This window comes from Lithobates pipiens, unplaced genomic scaffold (assembly GCF_037356315.1).
Source record: "Lithobates pipiens isolate NorthernLeopardFrog02 unplaced genomic scaffold, aLitPip1_a1.2 Scaffold_13, whole genome shotgun sequence".
Classification (NCBI taxonomy): Eukaryota; Metazoa; Chordata; class Amphibia; order Anura; family Ranidae; genus Lithobates; species Lithobates pipiens.
Window position 1 is genome coordinate 399,220,961 of NW_027507718.1, and position 20,635 is coordinate 399,241,595.

General features: G+C 43.2%; 1 protein-coding gene across 1 annotated transcript in view; it reads left to right on the forward strand.

The window, feature by feature from the left end:
* Positions 1-11,593, forward strand: part of MSR1 (macrophage scavenger receptor 1) — a 55,986-nt gene extending 44,393 nt beyond the window's left edge. Inside the window, exons 9-10 of the mRNA XM_077477419.1 lie at positions 1,430-1,612; positions 11,139-11,593. Of these exons, the coding sequence (XP_077333545.1) occupies positions 1,430-1,612; positions 11,139-11,272 (317 nt within the window). The 3' untranslated portion in view covers positions 11,273-11,593. The remainder of the gene's footprint in view (positions 1-1,429; positions 1,613-11,138) is intronic.
* Positions 11,594-20,635: the final 9,042 nt, after the last annotated feature.

Consider the following 20,635-nt stretch of genomic DNA (forward strand, 5'->3'; position numbering starts at 1 on the left):
TGTGCTGATCGATTATCAGCTCAGCCCCACGAGGATGCCCCCACTGGACCACCAGGGACGCCACCAGACAACCAGGGATGCCCAGCACAAGGTATGCCACCCTAGACCACCAGTGATTCCAGTCAGTGCCCACAATGGATGCCAATCAGTGCCCACAATGGGCATCACTGATTGGCATACATTATTGTTTGGCACTGATTGGCATCCATTAGTACAGTATAATACAATACAATACCACCTATCAGTGCCCATCTGTGCCACCTATCAGTGACCATCCGTGCTGCCTATCAGTGCCCATCCGTGCCCATCTGTGCTGCCTATCCATGCCCATCTCTGCCGCCTATCCATGCCCATCTGTGCCGCCTATCCATGCCCATCTGTACCGCCTATCCATGCCCATCCGTACCGCCTATCCATGCCAATCCGTGCCAGCTATCAGTGCCAACTTGTGCTACCTATCAGTGCCCATCTGTGTCGCCCATCAGTGCCGCCTATCAGTACCCATCAGTGTCGCCCATCAGTGCCGCCTATCAGTGCGGCCTATAAGTGCCACATATCAGTGTCCATCAATGCCACCTCCTCAGTGCCACTTCATTGGAGCCACCTCATCGGTGCCCATCAGTGCTGCCTTATCAATGCCCATCAGTGCTGCCTTACCAATGCCCATCAGTGTAGCCCCATCAGTGCCCATCAGTGAAGGAGAAAACTTACTTATTTACAAAGTTTTGAAACTGAAACAAAAAAAACTTTTTTTTTCTAAATTTTTGGTATTATTTTATTTGTTTAGCAAAAAATAAAAACCGTAGAGGTGATCAAATACCACCAAAAGAAAGCTCTATTTGTGGGAAAAAAATTATAAAAATTTCATTTGGGTACAGTGTAGCATAACCGCGCAATTGTCATTCAAAGTGTGACAGTGCTGAAAGCTCAAAATTGGTCTGGGCAGGAAGGTGTTTAAGTGCCCGGTATTGAAGTGGTTAAAATCAGTTTAATATTTGCTTCGTAAATTCCACTCAAATAATTTCTGTCTATGAAAAAAATGTACTTATTCTGTCTACTTTAAACCCGTCCAATGCCATCGAATTACATTAAAAGACATTTTTGATTACAACTGCTTATAAATATATATCTTTTTTGCTAGCTAAGACATCTTTTATTGCAATAAGATTCCTAAATGTCTTACTTTTTTCTTTTGATCAAAGCAGCGGTTTCATTTTCTTTTTCTTTTTTTTTAATACATCTGTAAATTAATTTTCAAAAAAGTAAGAAAAAAAATCAGTGTTCTCAATCTGAGTAATCAAATCATTAAACAAAAGAGTCTACCATACACCGATCTATTTATGTTAATAACTAACTATAGTTGTCAAAGTGGTGCACAGCCTTTTAAGATATCTGATGTTATTTTCTTATCCTCTCATTTTTACTGTAGAACCCACTGTTCGCCTCAGTGATGGCTTTGAGCCTCACAAAGGAAGAGTTGAGGTTTTTTACAATGGACAATGGGGCACCATATGTGATGATGAATGGGATAATAATGATGGAAAAGTGGTGTGCAAAATGCTGGGATTTTCTGGAGTTTCCAAGGTTTTTAACAAAGCATTCTTTGGTCAAGGTAACATTTCAAATCATAACATACTAATAATGTATAGGCATTTAATCCATATTGATTAATAAGTGGTGAGTCAACTCAAAACCAAAAATCTCTCAGCTGCATTAAGCAGGGAGAACTCTGGATACTACAGGCTGCATACCGAGGCCTGCATTTTATGAACAGGCAAGTATGTAGTATTACTGCAGAATTTAATATAGAGCAGATAGTGCTCCAGATGAGCCCCTTAAAGTGTATCTAAACCTGAAAACAAGCATTTTATATATTGCAGCTTACCAATCCTTAAAAATGGTGGCTGCATTGTTGATCCTTAATTTTACTTTTTTTTCACCTTGTGATCTGGCCAGTAAGTCTGTTTGTTGGATATCGTGACTAGTGATGAGCCAAACTGCCCTGGTTTTGGCTCAAGCAGAGTTCAGCAAAGAAGATGCTGGACCCAAACTTCATTTAAATCAGGGATGAGCATTGTCCTTTACAAAGGAAAAAAGTATTGCAATTGCAAATGAGATGACATTAACAGTTTATTTGTTTTGTTTAACCACTTGCCGACCGCCGCACGACGATATACGTCGACAGAATGGCACGGGCAGGCATATGGGCGTATATATAAGTCCCTGCCTTCCCGCGGGTGGGGGGCCCGATCGGGCCCCCCCGGTGCCTGCGGCGGTCGGTATTCGTTCGGGAGCGATCCGGGATGAGGGGGCGGCCATTCATTCATGGCCACCCCCTCGCGATCGCTCCCGACGAATGGAAATCCTTCGTGACATCACTTCCTCTCCTGTAATGTAAACACAGGCAGAGGAAGTGATGTAATCTCTCCTCGTGTCGGTATTTTTCGTTTCGGCACCGAGGAGAGAGGATCGGTGAGTTGCACCAACACGACACTTCACAGTAGAACATGCCAGGCACACTCACACCCCCCCTTTACCCCCCGATCACCCCCCCCAATTACCCCTGCCCCCCCAGTCACAGTGACACCAATGCATTTTATTTTTTTTTTTATTTTTTTTTGCATTGGTGTCATTTGTGACTGTAATAACTGTTAGGGCAGTTAGGGTTAGCCCCCTTTAGTTCTAATGTACCCCCCTAACCCCCCCCAATAAAGGTTTAACCCCGTGATCACCCCCCCGTCGCCAGTGTTACTAAGGCTGGGTTCACATTGCAGAGGTTTATGAGAACGGATGTGATTCGCACCGCACTGCAGTGCAAATCACATCCGATCTCTGCGATTCAAGTTCAGCCATTCGCCGCACCCGCCGCACCCGCCGCAAATTCGCACGGGACCCTTTTTTTGGTCCGCAGCAGAATCGGATCGCATGGGTGTTCACGCCATGCGATCCGAGTTTTCAGATCGCACTGCGATATGCGAACTGATCTGGGGGTGTCATTAACATTTCACTGACACTCCCAGCAGTTCGCATAGGGCAGTGTGAACTGCCGCCGGGAGGCATGCGATGCGGGAACCCGCCGCGGATTCGTGGCGTTCCCGCATCGCTCCAGTGTGAACCCAGCCTAATAAGCGATCGTTTTTCTGATCGCTGTATTAGTGTCACAGGTGACGCTAGTTAGGCAGGTAGGTATTTAGGTTCGCCGCAGCTTTTTATAGCACCAGGGACCCCCATATACTACCGCATAAAGCCCCCTGATTGCCCCCTAGTTAACCCTTTCACCAGTGATCACCATATAACTGTTACAGGTGACGCTGGTTGGTTAGTTATTTTTTATAGTTTCAGGGCACCCGCCATTTATTACCTAATAAAGGTTTAACCCCCTGATCACCCGGCGGGTGTCATTTGTGACTGTAATAACTGTTAGGGCAGTTAGGGTTAGCCCCCTTTAGTTCTAAGGTACCCCCCTAACCCCCCCAATAAAGGTTTAACCCCGTGATCACCCCCCGTCGCCAGTGTCACTAAGGCTGGGTTCACATTGCAGCGGTTTATGAGAACGGATGTGATTCGCACCGCACTGCAGTGCAAATCACATCCGATCTCTGTGAGATTCGAGTTCAGCCATACAGATAGTATGGCTGAATTCGCGTTGCACCCGCCGCACCCACCGCAAACTCGCACGGGACCCTTTTTTTGGTCCGCAGCAGAATCGGATCGCATGGGTGTTCACACCATGCGATCCGAGTTTGCAGATCGCACTGCGATATGCGAACTGATCTGGGGGTGTCATTAACATTTCACTGACACTCCCAGCAGTTCGCATAGGGCAGTGTGAACTGCCGCCGGGAGGCATGCGATGCGGGAACCCGCCGCGGATTTGTGGCGTTCCCGCATCGCTCCAGTGTGAACCCAGCCTAATAAGCAATCGTTTTTCTGATCGCTGTATTAGTGTCACAGGTGACGCTAGTTAGGCAGGTAGGTATTTAGGTTCGCCGCAGCTTTTTATAGCGCCAGGGACCCCCATATACTACCGCATAAAGCCCCCTGATTGCCCCCTAGTTAACCCTTTCACCAGTGATCACCATATAACTGTTACAGGTGACGCTGGTTGGTTAGTTATTTTTTTATAGTTTCAGGGCACCCGCCATTTATTACCTAGTCTCACTAGTGTACCCGTAAATTTAGGGGTGTCTACTTTCCAAAATGGGGTCATTTGGGGGGTTTGTGCCATCTTGGCATTTTATGGCCTTCAAAACTGTAACGCCCTTAGAAAGCCTGAAGGCGGTGCTTGGTTTTCGGGGCCCCGTACGCGGCTAGGCTCCCAAAAAGTCCCACATATGTGGTATCCCCATACTCAGGAGAAGCAGCAGAATTTATTTTGGGGTGTCATTTCACATATGCCCATAGCATGTGTGAGCAATATATCATTTAATGACAACTTTGTGTAAAAATAAAAATAAAAATTTTTTTTGTCGTTATTCAATCGCTTGAGGCAAAAAAATAAAATATTCAATGGGCTCAACATGCCACTTATCAATTTCCTTAGGGGGTCTACTTTCCAAAATGGGGTCATTTGGGGGGGTTTTGTACTGCCCTGCCATTTTAGCACCTCAAGAAATGAGATAGGCAGTCGTAAACTAAAAGCTGAGTAAATTCCAGAAAACGTACCTTATGCAGGCCATACACGGTCGAATTTCGAACGAATTTTCTTTTCAAAATCAGAAAATTCGTTTTTTTTGTGATCCGATGATGCCACCATTGATTTTCGAAATTCGGCCGACCAAGCCTTCAATTTCACCTCATGTTGCTACAGAAAAGAATTTTCTTGGCTGGGAATCTTCTTTTCTCTCCGTACATTTTCTTTTATCTCCGTACATTTTCTTTTATCTCCGTACATTTTCTTACGTTTCTCGCACGATTCTCCCATCATTGATTAGAAAATCGTTCGTTTTTCTAAAAATTTCCAACATGTCCGATTCCTCAAATTTTATTTCTGCACGAAAATCGGCTGTTGCTGCAGCCCACTAATGGTGCGAAATTCATACGAAAATTCTTAGATACGATTTTCGAAAGAAAATTCTTTCGAAATTCGAACCGTGTATGGCCGGCATTAGTTTGTAGATGTGACAACTTTTGCGCAAACCAATAAATATACAGTTATTGACTTTTTTTTTTACCAAAGACATGTGGCTGAATACATTTTGGCCTAAATGTATGACTAAAATTGAGTTTATTGGATTTTTCTAATAACAAAAAGTAGAAAATATCATTTTTATTCAAAATTTGCGGTCTTTTTACGTTTATATCGCAAAAAATAAAAATCGCAGAGTCAGTCAAATACCTTTAAAAGAAAGCTCTATTTGTGGGAAGAAAAGGACGCAAATTTCGTTTGGGTACAACATTGCATGACCGCGCAATTACCAGTTAAAGCAGCGCAGTGCCAAAGTGTAAAAAGACCTCTGGTCATTTACCAGCAAAATGGTCCGGTCTGAAAGTGGTTAAAAAGAAAAAAAAAAGCACACAGATCCACAGACCTCTCTATGGGTCTGCTATGTATTCTGGGGGACCTTTGAATGGGTGTTGTGTGCTGTGTTTTTTTTTTTTTTTTTAAACAAGCTGCCAATGAATGTAAATGCCGACAATTTAAATTGTATCTTTTTTCTTTTGTAAATTTTTTTATATAGCACATCCTACAGCAAGAAGCAAAACAAGTAAAAACAAAATTGCAAGTTCCCCCCACAAAATACATATTAGACCATTTGAGTGTGGTCTGGATTTTAGGAGGGTACCTCATGCATATTTAAATTGTATCATTTTTTTTTTTGTAATTTTTTTTTATATAGCACATCCTACAGCAAGAAGCAAAACAAGTAAAAACAAAATTGCAAGTTCCCCCCACAAAATACATATTAGACCATTTGAGTGTGGTCTGGATTTTAGGAGGTTACCTCATGCATAAACAAAATTACAGAGGTCTCCCAAGAAATCTAAACCCAATTCGTAGGGTCAAGTATAGATTTGAAGGCTTGTCTCCATGCAAAAAAATGCATGATGCCCCCCAAAAAATCAATATCAGACCCTAGAATAACCATACAGCCACGATGGCCAAGAAAGGGGGGATAAGTGTGCACACCCCTTCGGAACCATAGTAGGCCACAGGCCCTCAATATGGGGGGTGCCTTGTCAAAGGGTATTTTCCTGGAAAAGCTCCTTCTCCCCATGTTGACAAGGACAAGGGCCTAATCCCACAGCCCTGGCTTGTAGTTGTGGGGGTCTGCAGATGGGGGCTTATTGGAATCTGAAAGCCCACCTTAATAATAATCGCACAAGTGAATTAGCATGGGTACATAGTACCCCATATTAACTGGTGTAACCTAGTAATAAAAGCATCAAACTGTTCTGCAAATCCGTTATTAAAAAATAAAAATCCCCATAAAAAAATAATTTTTTGTTAATCCACTTACTGTATGTAGTTGATGCTACTACACTATGTTATAGTGTGCACAGTGGTTGCATTATTATGTAATAGAATAGTCCTTTTAGGCCAGCTTTGCTCAAACAAGCTATTTGAATAATAGGAAAGCTGTAATTCTACTTTTAACAAGGTGCTTACAAGGACCATCTTTTACTTATTTTTTTATATAAAACCATTATCAAAAAAGGAAATAAAATAGTTTCAGTGACTGCATAAAAGTGATAAGTTGGGTACACACAGATCTTTTTTTTTTGTTCAACTAGTGAACTGGAATAAAAAAGACCTGAATGCAGGAATCCCTCCCTCCTTCCCAGCTGGGACATTGTAATCTGACAGCAGGGACTCCACTGTCAACAATTGGCTTCAGCCACTGATTAAATGCAAGGTTAACAGGTCTGTTTAACAGGGTGGGCTACACACAGATCGAATTTCAGCTGCTCCTTGCTGAATCGGCCACGTTTTGATCCATGCCTACCCAGCTTTAGTTGGAATTCATCTTTAATTTGTTAGTCAAGTCCATCAAAATTTGCTAGTGAATCTAACATTACCCTCTCCAATTCTTTTATCCAAGGGTGGTTTCATTGCCTCTCCATAGAGTACAGTTACCCTAAGACAGTAATTATGTTCTTGGTCTGATCACTAGGTGAAAATAAATAGAAATAAGCCTAAAAAAATCTAGTGCAGCTACCACATTTATGAATTGGTAAGATTTACTTTCAGGGACCAGTGTCTATACTTCACTCATGTAAGGTAGTATCCAGTATATTCATTTTACGTAAGTGTTTTTATATTTTTCTTTACATTTACTTTCTGACCTAGTTGTCCAGCAAAAGTGACAATGACAGTGGTGGGGACATACTTTGATATTTCTATTTTTTGTGGTAGTCCTTTAATAATGATGACTGCAAAAGACTAATATCAAGTATAATTTAGTTAAGTACACTGCTTGCATGTAAAATGATCATGATGGTTTAGCCACTTCCCACACAGCCTATTGTCAAATGACAGCTGGGCGGGACATTCGTCGTTCTGAGTGGATGTCATATGACGTCCTCCCAGAACACGCATCCCATGCTCCCCACAGGCTGTGCTGCAGCACAATCTACCAATCCGCTGTGTCCTAGCCGATGACTGATCTGTGACAGCCAATGACTGATCAGTGTACCGGCCTGATGTAGATACCAATTTATCACAGTGACCAATCAAAGCAGATCACATTACAATTATACACAGTGGATGGCTTTGTTTCATGCCATTCATTGTGTACAATTGTGTTGCTATCTGTGATTGGTCACAGTGATCACATGGTACAGACAGCGCCAATCACAGCTAATCTGTACCATGCAATTAGCTGTGGCCAATCACAGCTAATCACAGCAATAAACCCTGAATTAATCAATTTCATTCAGTAAAAATGATTGCTTATACCAGTGGAATTCACTGGTATAAGCAATCATATGGTGTAAGAAAAAAAAAATCCTGATCACTGCCCCAGAATAGTACAAAGTTACTATGTATGACTGTATGGTGTGTAAAAAAAAATCATAAAAAGAAGAAACAATGTAATAAAAAATAAAAATATAATTTTTTTTTTTTTTTTTTTTTACGTACTGTCTTCAGTCAGTGTCCCTGATCACCACCACGCCAGTTATATGATGACACTGTACTGCACTGGTGACAGTATGTAAAAAATAAAAACAATTGTGAGAAGAACAATTAAAAAAAACATTTCTTAATTTTCCTAAAAATTGTGACAAAAAATGACAACTTCAAAAAAATTGCCATGCCACTTACTAATTAACTTAGACTGTTTACTTTCTAAAAAGGGGTCATTTGCGGTATATTTGCACTGTCCTGTTGTTTTTGGGCTTTAAGAAATGAGATAGGCCATCAGTACATCAGGATTGATCAATTTTCAGACATATAAACCATAGATTTTGGACTCTAAAAAAAAAAACTAAATACTAAATAATAAACACTTATTTTGGCTATTTTCACCAAAGAAATGTAGTAGAATACAGTTTGGCCTAAATCTATGAAGAAAGATTATTTATTTGCAAATTTTGATAATAGAATCTAAAAAAACACTTATTTTAAAAAAAAATATATATATTTTTTGCTTATTTAGCAAAAAAGAAATAAACCAAGTCAGTGATAAATTGCCACTAAAGAAATCCTTTTTGTATGAAATGTAAAAAAAAAAAAAAATCATATGGGTAGAGTGTTGCATGACCGGGCAATTGTAATTGTGTGACAGCAGTAAAAACTGAAAATTGGCCTGGACAGGAAGGAGGTGAAAGTGCACTGTACTGAAGTGGTTAATGAATACAAAGCTGCATTAATTTATGTCTTTTATATCTGCTTGAAGTTCAGTTTTAAACCATTGTGTTTTGAGCATTTGAACCACTTAATCAGCTCATAACAAACATATGCATGCATGTGTATTAGGCTGGGTTTACAATGGTGCTACTAACGCTCCGACATTGGGAGCTCAGGTCGCATGATGTGTGAAAATTAATGTTTCCCTATTGGAGCTGTCTTAACTGGTCTGACACAAGTCGGCCCGACTTTGAAAATGTTCCCTGCACTACTTTGGTCTGACTTTGATCCTACTTCAGCCCATTGAATATCATTGAAGTCGGATCAAAGTCGGATCGCCGTCTTGCCTGATCTGACTTTGGCATGCAACGTCAGCACCCGAGGCATGATGGGGCGGTAATGTCATAAGGGGCGGGTCACTGGATGACATCACCCGGTGATCATGCCCCATGCCTATATAAGTCATTGCTCACCACGCACACGGCATTACATCAAGAGAGAGCTTTGTGTCAACATCATAAAAAGATGGAGAAGACCGGGCTAATGCTAGCAAAAGAGCGGAAAAAGAGCAGAAGATAGTGGAGGAGCCAGGCAGAAGACATCTGAGAGCCAGAGAAGAGACCAGAGAGCAGGAGGAGAGGCCGGAGAGTGTCAGAAGAGACCCCCCGGAGCTGCTTAATAAATTACTTTAAAAACCGCTCTAGTGTGTTTTTTTTTATTGACACTTTTTTTCCCCCAGGTGAATGGGTAGGGGTAAGATAAACTCCATACTCATTCAAATAGGGTGGGGGGCCGGGATCTTGGGGCCCCCTTATTAAAGGGGGCTCCCAGATTCTGATAAGCCCCCCGCCCGCAGACCCCGACAACCAACAGCCAGGGTTGTCAGGAAGAGGCCCTTGTCCTCATCAACATGAGGACAAGGTGCTTTATGGTGGGGGGGGCGCAGGGTGCCCCCTGCCCTAAAGCACCCACCCTCCCATGTTGAGGGTATGTGGCCTGGTACGGTTCAGGGAGAGGGGGTGCGCGCTCGTCCCCACCACCTTTCCTGACTGGCTGGGCTGCGTGCTCAGATAAGGTTCTGATATGGATTTTGGGGGACCTCACACCGTTTTTTTATTTACATTTTGGCATGGATTTCCCCCTCAAGATCATCAGAGTACAGGTCACATGCCAGAGTCGGATCAGGCAAGACAGCAATCCAACTTTGATCCGACTTCAATAATATTCAATAGGCTGAAGTAGGATGAAAGTCAGACCAAAATAGTACAGGGAGCCTTTTCAAAGTCAGACCGACTTGTGTTGGACCAGTTAAGATGGATCCCATAGGGAAACATTGATTTTCACACGTCATGCGACATGAGCTCCCGATGTCGGAGCGTTTGTTGCACCAGTGTAAACCCAGCCTCTATTACACATCTGTCTCCAATCCACCAGCTTCTGTAAAGCTGGATAAAGTAAGGCTTACATTTTAATATCTCACAAATTCATCTGCTTAATTTATTACTCTAAAATTCCTGCGTAGTCCTAACTGGATTGGATAAAAGCAGATTGATGAACAGTAAGTGATGGAAAATTCAAAACTTTACAGTTGCCACCAGAACAATAAATATGCATAGATTTTCCTTATAGGGACAACTGTTTGGTAACACCTTTTTGTAAGAAGAGGATTTCCCTTCACTTTTTGTATAGTTAGCTGCTAAACATACACTTTAGCCAACACCATTTAGTCACCAATTTGCTTTCAGCCTGCTGATTATAAATGAGGTTGATGTACTGTATAGTCACAGTATCATTTTCACGTCTTGTCATCAAGCTGCCAGTGTTAGGCTGAAATACTGTGAAAACACAGTGAAAAGCAATAGATGCCTTCAGAACTTTATTCTCTCTCTCAGCATTAGATAGCTAATACTGGGCAATGCAAAGCAATCTTACTATCCAACACTGGCCCTACCACTTCTAGTCCTTGTCTTGCTGGGATTTAGAGAATGCTAATGTTCAGACAGATTCTGGTACTCATACTAGTTGTATTTAAAATAACATTTTCAAATTGTCTTGTTTGCCTGAATTTCAATTACAAAGTGGAATCCCAAGTTAACTTTCTTTTACTTTGGATATAGTCCAGAACGGTTGTTGCAATTTTACTGCTGTCTGTGATCTTTTGAGAAGATTTGGCAAGGGGTTATAATTTATACCACGGTATCCAAAATGAAAAATAAATAAATAAATAATTTAGGCTGGAATTCAATTTTAAGTGAAGATCTACTTTAATTGAAAACAAAAGATATTGGCTGCTAAAGTTTAGGCTTCTCTACAATATTTTCTTTGGTAACAATGGTTTTATTTGTAGGAAAGTTTAAAATATGGATGGATGATGTTAAATGCACTGGATATGAAAGTTCCATTACAAAATGTAACTTCAGAGGCTGGGGAATCGCAGATTGCACACATGCTGAAGATGCTGGAGTGGAATGCATTAAATAAAGTACATCATATAAATATTTTTGTATAATTTTGTAACCCGGAATAATTAAATATAAACTATCGAGTTCATACCCACTAGTTACTCATTTTCTTTCATCCAGAATATAATAGAAAGATCAAAATCATAGCACAACATTTTATGTTGATATATTTATTTGCCAGCATAAGGGGGACTGCTAATGAAAACCAATATTTGCATTAAAAAGAAACAATATAAAAAAAAACTAACAAATTATAAATATGCTTGTTTGCATTTCTGCATATTATTATTATTATTGTTGTTGGAATCCATAATAAAAAGACAAGCAGCTTGTTAATGTGTATGTTACCCTGAATATTTTTTTTACATGTGTGTGTTTGCATATGTGTATCTTATAAATCATAGTAAATATCATTTTCATGTACTTATTCCATCTGAAGTACCTGGTTGATTCTGCCAGTCACCTTGTGCTTGCCTGTGCTTGCGTGGTCAGTTTTCATCTTTTGGCTAGCCATTTGGAGGTACAGGACACTGTACAGACACATAGCATGCCTGTATTTGGTAGTTTGGTCAGCCACCATGTCCCCCAATCAATCCCAACCTGCATCTGGTACACACCTCCACCTAATCACTGCCTACCTCTTGAAAACACCTCCTGCACCAACATAGCCTGCATCTTGTTTTAGGATGAACAGACTATGGAATAGACACATATGTGTGTCTACACAGTGTCCTGTAACTCCGCCCCCACTATCAAGAAGAAATTCATGGTCACGTAATAAAACTTTTTAATCCTGTAAGAAGTTAAGAAAGATCATATCTGAAACTAAGCAAAAGCAGTTCTGATGTCTGCATAGTAATGTTTACAACTACTTTACCCTATAAATGTAAAAATGCCATTACAAATTTTTGAAAAAAGGGATTTCTTAGCATTCTTGCTTTCTATTTAGCAGAGGTAAAAAAAATTCCAATACCTGTTCTCCTATAGCGTTTTATCATGGGTATCTTTTTGATTTTCTCATAAATTGAATCCCTCTCTTTTTGATCCTGTCGTAAAACTTGGTTCCTCGTTTTGATCCTGCCATGGATTTAATCCCCCTCTTTTTGATCCTGTCATAAATTGAATATCTCTCTTTTTGATCCTGCCATAAATTGCATCTCCTTTCTCTGATCCTGCCATCAATTAAATTTTTCTTTTTTGATCCTGCCATAAATTAAAATCCTCTCTTTTTGATCCTGCCATAAACTCAATTTTTTATTTTTATTTTTTTTATTTTTTATTTTTTCTATCTTGACTTTACTTTGTGTTCCATTCCTTATCACTAAGGAAGGGAAAGAAAGGGAAGAAAAAAATTGAAAAAAAGGAATTTTACTTGAACATAAATCTGCATTTTCATCTTCTTCCAAGGAATACATTGTTCCCTTGAAGCAATAAGGTCTTAATATTTGATATACCATTTTTTTCCACACACTTCTTGGCTCAACAAAATAACTTTTTATTTTGCCTTTTTTTGCTTTCTCTCCCCCTTCTCATGTTGGCTAGAAACAGGTGTAGTCACTAACCACTTGAATAATTGGTGGTATCAATTAAATATGCTAATTTTCTGTGACACTAACCTGATGGGCCAATGGAGTTTGCATATGTGTGTGTGAATATATATATATATATATATATATATATATATATATATATATATATATATATATATATATATTTCCATATCTGTTTCAAACTAGCTACAAATAAGGCTATTGCCGAAACTCATCAATTTTATTGTTTTATTGTCACTCTGATGTACCAATAAACGACACTTCAAGGATTACAGTGTTGCCGGCTCTTCTTACTACCATTTTATCATGGGTGCAGAGGATCATTGACTGCAGTGTGTATGCAGCTGAGACCTCTCCTTCCATTAATAATTTAAGAGCAGGTTTTAATTAGGTCCCTTTTGGTAGCTGGAAAAACTGGGGAATTTGTTTAATACATTTTTAATATCTAAAGTGTTCTGGTTTGCTGACCTTACTTACAGTAGTATGGCTGTACCATTACAATGTTATTAATAAAAAAAAAAATCACATGATGAAATGGAAAAGTTTGTTTAGTATAATAATGCATAAGGTTGAAAGCATGATTTGCACTACTTGCCAGTTTGAAAGTTCTGCATGAAAAGCCAAGGGCTTGCTGCTTGCCATACCCGACAAAAGGCCGATGATCGGCAGAAAACTTTAGTGTGGATGTAGGGATCAGATGGCATGACTCCTCCTGGACCACTGACAGGCATGTAGCTTTTAAAAGGGGCACAGTTGAATTAGGTAGGTAAAAATTTGGATTTTGCAATTTATGCTTAGGCACAGGATGTCAGGATTTTGGAAAATATTACAAGAAAATTAAAAAACAAAACAAACCTACAAAGTCTAAATTATTATAACCAATAAAATCTGGATTCCACAGTTGAACCATGAATACGCCATAGAATTAATAGAATATTAGAATCATAGAATATACATTGTACAGTATTCGATGGAGAATTAATAAAAATGTGAAATGCAGCAAGCTATGCTTTTTTTATCTTTTATTTTTTTAGGATTTGCACTGGTCCAAATCATTTGGTGGAGGGGGGATTATGATGTTTTTGCAGAGGTTGGACTTGGCCACTTAGTTCCAGAGAAGGTAACCCTAAAGGTGTCAGAATACCAAGACATTTTGGGCAATTTCATGCTCCCAACTTTGTGGGAAAAGTTTGGGGATGGCCCTTTCCTGTTGCAAGAAGACTGCACACCAGTTCACAAAGCAAGGTCCATAAAGACATGGATGAGTGAGTTTGGGGTGGAGGAACTCGACTGGCCTGCACAAGTCCTGACCTCAACCCTATAGAACACTTTTGGGATGAATTAAAATAGAGACTGTGAGCCAGGCCTTCAGTGCCTGACCTCACAAATGCGCTTCTGGAAGAATGGTCAAACATTCCCACGGACACACTCCTAACTGTGGACAGCCTTCCCAGAAGAGTTGAAGATGTTATAGTTGCAAAATGTGGGCCAACTCAATATTGAACCCTACGAACTAAGACTGGAGTGCCATTAAAGTTCACGTGAGTGTAAAGCAGGGGTGCCCAGCCAGTGGCCCGGGGGCCACATGTGGCCCACGGAGCCCTCTGGTGTGGCCGGCAACTTCTTGCCCTAGGAAGGCAGGTTGGCAAGCCCAGATTGCAGATTACTGACCCACCATCCCAGAGCATCAGTGTTGTGAATGATGCCGACAGTAGAGTAAGCAAGCACCTGCAGAGCAGAGCCGCATAAGCGAATGCTTTCTGTATAGCGCTGGCACCTGTCATAGGTGGAGTGATACCAAATGCACTCTGCCTGGGACAGCAGGAGCTGGCGATAACTGAATGGAATTTATTAAAATCACAGTCTATGTAAGGGCATATCTGTTCTGCAGTGGTTACTGGGCTGCTTTTAAACTGATCCGCAGGTGCACCTGCGGGTAACCTGCACTGAGCCATAGACTTCTGGTTTTACCTGTGGGTTGGGGGCTTTCAGAAAGTGCACCAAACATGCATGATATAATAGAATTGTATGGCAAAGTGCAGCTAACTCACAGGAAAACCACAGGTGAACTGTGCTGCACTTGTGGCATGGGTAGACCACAAACCATCAGTGTAAAAGCAGCCTTAGGCCCCTTTTACATGATCGATCCAACTCAATCGGACCTTCTATTCACCTCTATAGACCGTCAGATGAAAACAGACTTGTGTCCATTTATACCTGCCTGCCTCAGATCCGATCTACTAAAAAAACAGAAGTGGGGGGGCGTGGCTTTACGCTGTTCCGAGATGGCCGCCTGAACCCGGAGCTCCCGTCCAAGAGACCCTGCTACATATGCTCAGGCAAGTGATCGTCGGTCCTTCTCCCTGAATTTGAGCCCCACACTACCTCAACATGTCAGCGGCGAGATCCCGGTCGCCGCCGGAGCCTGACGCTCCCCCAGCCAGACAAATTCCTGAAATATTTAGGTCCCGGCCTACTGGCAGCACCCGAGCCGCGGCCTCGAGTAAGCCACGGTCCCACAGCAGAAGCCCGCTCCGCGCCAGGCCCGACGCGGACGGCAGAGATCAACCTGCAATCAGCCTAGAGGACTTGCGCAATGTCGCGGCTGACATTAAGCACACCCTCTCTGCAGCTATCTCAGATCTCCGGACAGACATTCAATCTATGACACTGCGAGTGGAGGATATTGAAGCTGCACAGGCCCGCCATGATTCCTCCCTCTGCCAGCTGCAACAGCTCACTTAGTCTCATGCCATTCACCTAAGCGACATCAACAGGCACATGGAGGACCTTGACAACCGGGGGAGACGTCGAAATCTACGAGTGAGAGGTATTCCAGAAACCTTGGATCCTGGTCTCCTAACCCAGAGGGTAATCAATATCTTTAATGACCTCCTCGAAAGACCCCCGGACACCCCGATTGTGTTTGAACGTATCCATAGAGCTCTACGCCCCAGAGGCCGCGACACTGACCCCCCGAGAGATGTTGTCTGTTGCCTGATAGACTTCCCTCTGAAGGAGGAAATTCTTCGCAAGGCCAGGGATAGGAACCAAATCATATACAGAGGGGTGAACATTAAAATATTCCAAGACTTGTCTAACATCACTCTCCAACGTAGAAGGGAACTCCGACCGCTACTGGAAATACTGAGGAACAGAGCCATCCCTTATCGTTGGAAGTATCCTTTCTGCCTATCTGTCTCCCACCAGGGCCGCACGGAAAACTTGAGAGTCCCAGGGGACCTCGACCACTTCTGTATTGCGTTGGACCTGCCCAACGTGGACCTGCCTGATTGGTATGGTGACTTCAGATTTCCTACGCTCCACAGAGCAACATCAATGGAAGGAGTGGATGAAGCAGGCAACTACGCCATTGGAAGACGCCGCAGACACGTGCATCAACCTCCTCTCCATCGCTCTCCTCAGAGGAACGCCACCCCGCCGAGAAATGGTAGCCCCACTGCATCACCTGCCCACCGCAGGCCCCGCCATAACTAAGGTACAATTCTTTAGTTCTGACCACTGCACGGCACCTGTTGTTCCAAATGTCATTCTGCAGCCACTCTGCTGAAACGGAAACTAACCTTACCTGGGGACACCAATGTCTGCTGAACCTACCCACCTGATGCGAAAACCTGCTAGAGACGCTTATCTACCGTGCGACCCCTTGGTACCTTCCATTGCTGCCCTCTTCCACACACTAAGCGTATCACCGTGCTCTCTCTCTCTTTGCGAGGGTCCTTCTTGCCCCAGACCAGAAAAGCCCACTTCTACTTACCTTGCGTACTTTGTACTACTGACTTACCGCTCTACCTCTCGAGGCCCCCCCCCACATACCTTTAACTGGAATCTCCAGCGATGCTCAAAGAAACAGATGTGTACTCTATGGTGCCTTTGATGTCGGCTCCCTCCCCTACCCACCCTTTGCCCCCCTGGTGTGCCTCTCATGATCCACCTTGGTCTGCCATAGACGCTACCTGTTTAACTCAGGCTGTAATCTTCTCGTCAAGCTTCCCCCCGTCCCTCACCCTCCCCTCCCCCTCTCTCTCCCACCTCTCTCCCCCTTTTTTTCTTTTTTTTTATATAGACTCGGCAGCTCACCCATGGTCTGATTCTTGCTACATTATTGTCTACGAAGGAGTCGGGAGTGAGGTATCTGGTAAGAATGGCCTTTAGCCCTTCGGGGCAATTGCAATTTTTTCATTACTACTTGCTCAACACTTGACACCCCGTTTTACGTATTATTACATGAGGCTTGTACTCTCCATTCCACGAAGTTATCGGAAAGCACTAGCGACACTCCCACATGTCTTAAACGGGGCTAGACGATCTGAATAGTATTGCGAAGGAAGAGGGGGAGGGACACACATACATATCCACATACTAGAATTACTCACGGAGGGGGGCTCTGGCGGAAAGAGAGAGAGTAGGGACAGAACGCAACCTGTCATATGGGAGAGGTTCCCTAAGAGCGGCATTGCTGAAGCATTGAATAGGTGATCCAGCACTCCTAACAACTGGGGTGGGGACAGCTTACCTGCACAGAACCCTACATCGGAAATGCACTCTATGCCGCTCAGTTAGTTGTCTCCTCACTCCCGGCTCCGATTATCGCAGGTATCTGCAATTTATATTTGCATAACTGTAAAGTGTTTCCCAGGTATAGCATTTACTGTTACTTCTTGTGCATATTTGCATCTCTGTTTCACATGTTAAAGCATTTTGTTGTGCCACTCCGAACTTATGTTTCTGGTTATATTTGTTTGATTGTTTATGAATAGGACTGCTCCTGACCTCTATACTTAAATCTGGAGCTTCTTCCTCCACATAGCTCAACCTGTTTAGATGTTTTTGACCCCTTTGACGTGCACGAGGCCTACGCCTATCTTTACATTCACTATCCACATGGTTACCCCCCTGACTTAGTCCTTTCTCCCCACTACCCAGTCGGACCCTGGGGCCCAGAAACCCCCGTGATAATTAACCCGGACTACTTTTGGTCTTTCACCTACAGGTCATGTCTGCTACCCTTTTTGTAATCCTCTTTAGGCCTACAAAAGTGCCCAACCATGCCCCCCTTAGGTCGCCGTCATTCGACTGGAACACGCCCTGTTCCCCCCTGACCTTGAGCTTGAATTTTATCTCTTAACCCCCAGACTCTGGGGCTGAACCACTGACCGCTGGCCCGATACACTTCCTCCCTCTGACTCAGGACAAGGTGTCCTTAAACTATTACTCTTTGTTAATCTCTCCCGATCCCATACCATTTAACACTTCCAATTGCCTCCATTTACACCTTTAGGTCTCGCAGTGACGGAGCCTCTTCACGTCTCGTGTAACCCCATCCACCACCCCCACACAACAGACGCTGGTAGTCAGTGTTGATCCGACCAGTGCCCTTCTCGGTACTCCGAGGGTTGGCAGGTTCAACCCAACCACTGGTCTCACCCCCCACTCCCCCCTCTTACTTCCCCAGGCGCCCACTTCCCCCCTACATATACCACCTTCTAGCCCCCTCCCCTCCCCCTCCTCCCCTCCTCTTCTTTTTTTCTCTTCGCCTTCTCTCTCTGTCCCTCCCCTGCCCCAGGGCCCCCCTCCCGAAAGCATTGTCCGCGACCCTCGCTTCTGATCTCCAACAAAATGTCCCCTTCAATGCAACGATCCGCGAACTTGTCCCTGAAGCTTGTTTCCCTAAATGCTAAGGGATTAAACACCCCGGAGAAACGTCATCAAACACGGTTAACGATGCAGAAACTGAAGGCAGATGTTGTCTTCCTTCAGGAAACCCATTTTTGCTCTAAATCCACCCCTAAATTATCCAATCACGCCTTCCCAGTGGAATTTCACGCAACATGCCCCAATTCTAAAAGTAAAGGAGTCTCCATACTTCTCTCCAAACACTTTGACTTCCAAACTCTGGACACCTTAGCAGATGTGAACGGAAGATTCTTACTTATCAAGGGAACGTTTAAAAATAGAAAGATTACGCTAGCGAACATATACAGCCCCAATACCTCCCAAGTATCCTTTTTCCGAAGGATAATGCACCAACTGAGCTCTTTTGCGGCAGGGATGCTGATCCTTGGCGGTGATTTTAACGCCCCCTTGGATCCTCTACTAGATACTTCCTCCGGGACTTCCAGCTTAACGTTTCGTGCACTTAAGCAGATCAGAAAAAGCCTCCATGAATTACTACTACATGACACGTGGCGAACGCTTCACCCCAGAGACAAAGATTTCACCTTTTTCTCTGCCCCCCCACAATAGGTACTCACGGATCGACTACCTCATGGTCTCCCAGCAGGATTTACATCATTTAACCAAGGCCTCTGTTGAACCTATGACGATCTCTGATCATCACCCTATCACAGCCCTTTTTACCTTCCCTGAACGGCTTGACCGAACCAGTATCTGGAGACTAGATGCGAATATCCTAACAGACGAAATTAGAGTGAAGGAAGTCAGGGACTGTCTATCCCACTACTTCTTAGACAATGACACACCTGACATCTCCCCTCTTACACAATGGGAAGCGCATAAGTGTGTGATAGGGGCAAATTTATCTCCCTTGCCTCTGCACGCAAGAAAGAAAAAGCTGCCGCACTGACAGCCCTATTTACGAAACTCAGATCCCTTGAAACAAAGCACAAGAAAACCCTAGCGGTAGACACCCATACTGAGTTAATGGATACTCGCACCCAGATCCAAGAAATACTAGGCTACCAGACGAGAAGATCCTTTGCCCTCTCACAGAAATTCTTCTACGAACATGGGAACAAATCAGGTCACTTACTAGCACGCGCACTGAGATCCAAGAAAGCCAAACAAACGATACACCATATCCACTCCCCAGCTGGCTCCACCCTTGAAACGAACGCAGATATAGCTCAGGAATTTGAACGTTATTACACCTCCCTTTACAACCTCAACTCCGATTGCTCACACCCTCCAGATCCCCAAAAGCGTCTGCATGACTTTCATGCATACCTTTCTAAGCTTCCCCTTAAAAAAATTTCCTCTAACGCCCTTCAATCATTGGAAACACCAATCTCGGCGATAGAATGGCTCCAAGCCGTTAAGCAATTAAAACCAGGCAAGAGCCCTGGACCCGACGGACTGACCTCAGCTTATTATAAATTATTCGCAGAGACACTTCAATCTCCTTTTCTTAAGGCCTTTAACTCTATCCCTACATCCAAGTCCCTCCCCCGCGGTATCTTAGAGGCCTATATCACCGTTATACCCAAACCCGACAAGGACCCAACAATCACAAGCAGCTATAGACCAATTTCCCTACTCAATGTGGACATCAAAATATTTGCCAAAATACTAGCCAACAGACTTCTACCATTTGTTCCGGCCCTCATCTCCCCTGATCAGGTAGGTTTCGTTCCCGGGCGTGAAGCCAGGGACAACACCCTAAAATATATTAATATTCACCACCTGATAACACAAACTGAACAGAAAGCCTTCTTCTTGTCTCTGGATGCGGAGAAGGCGTTTGACAGAGTGGCATGGGACTACATGGAAGCGGTGCTCCTTAATCTGGGTCTTGGCCCTCACATGATGACCATGATCATGTCCTTATACTCTACCCCCTCTGCGCGGGTGCGAGTTAATGGTACTCTGTCAGACGCCTTCCCCATCGGAAACGGAACAAGGCAAGGCTGCCCCCTCTCCCCGATTCTGTTTATCCTAACTCTAGAACAACTCCTCCAGACCCTTACCCTAAATAATGATATTAAGGGCATCCTCACCCCACTTAAAGTGTGTAAATATGCGGCATTTGCCGACGACATATTGATGTTCCTCACAGAACCTATTACTACAAT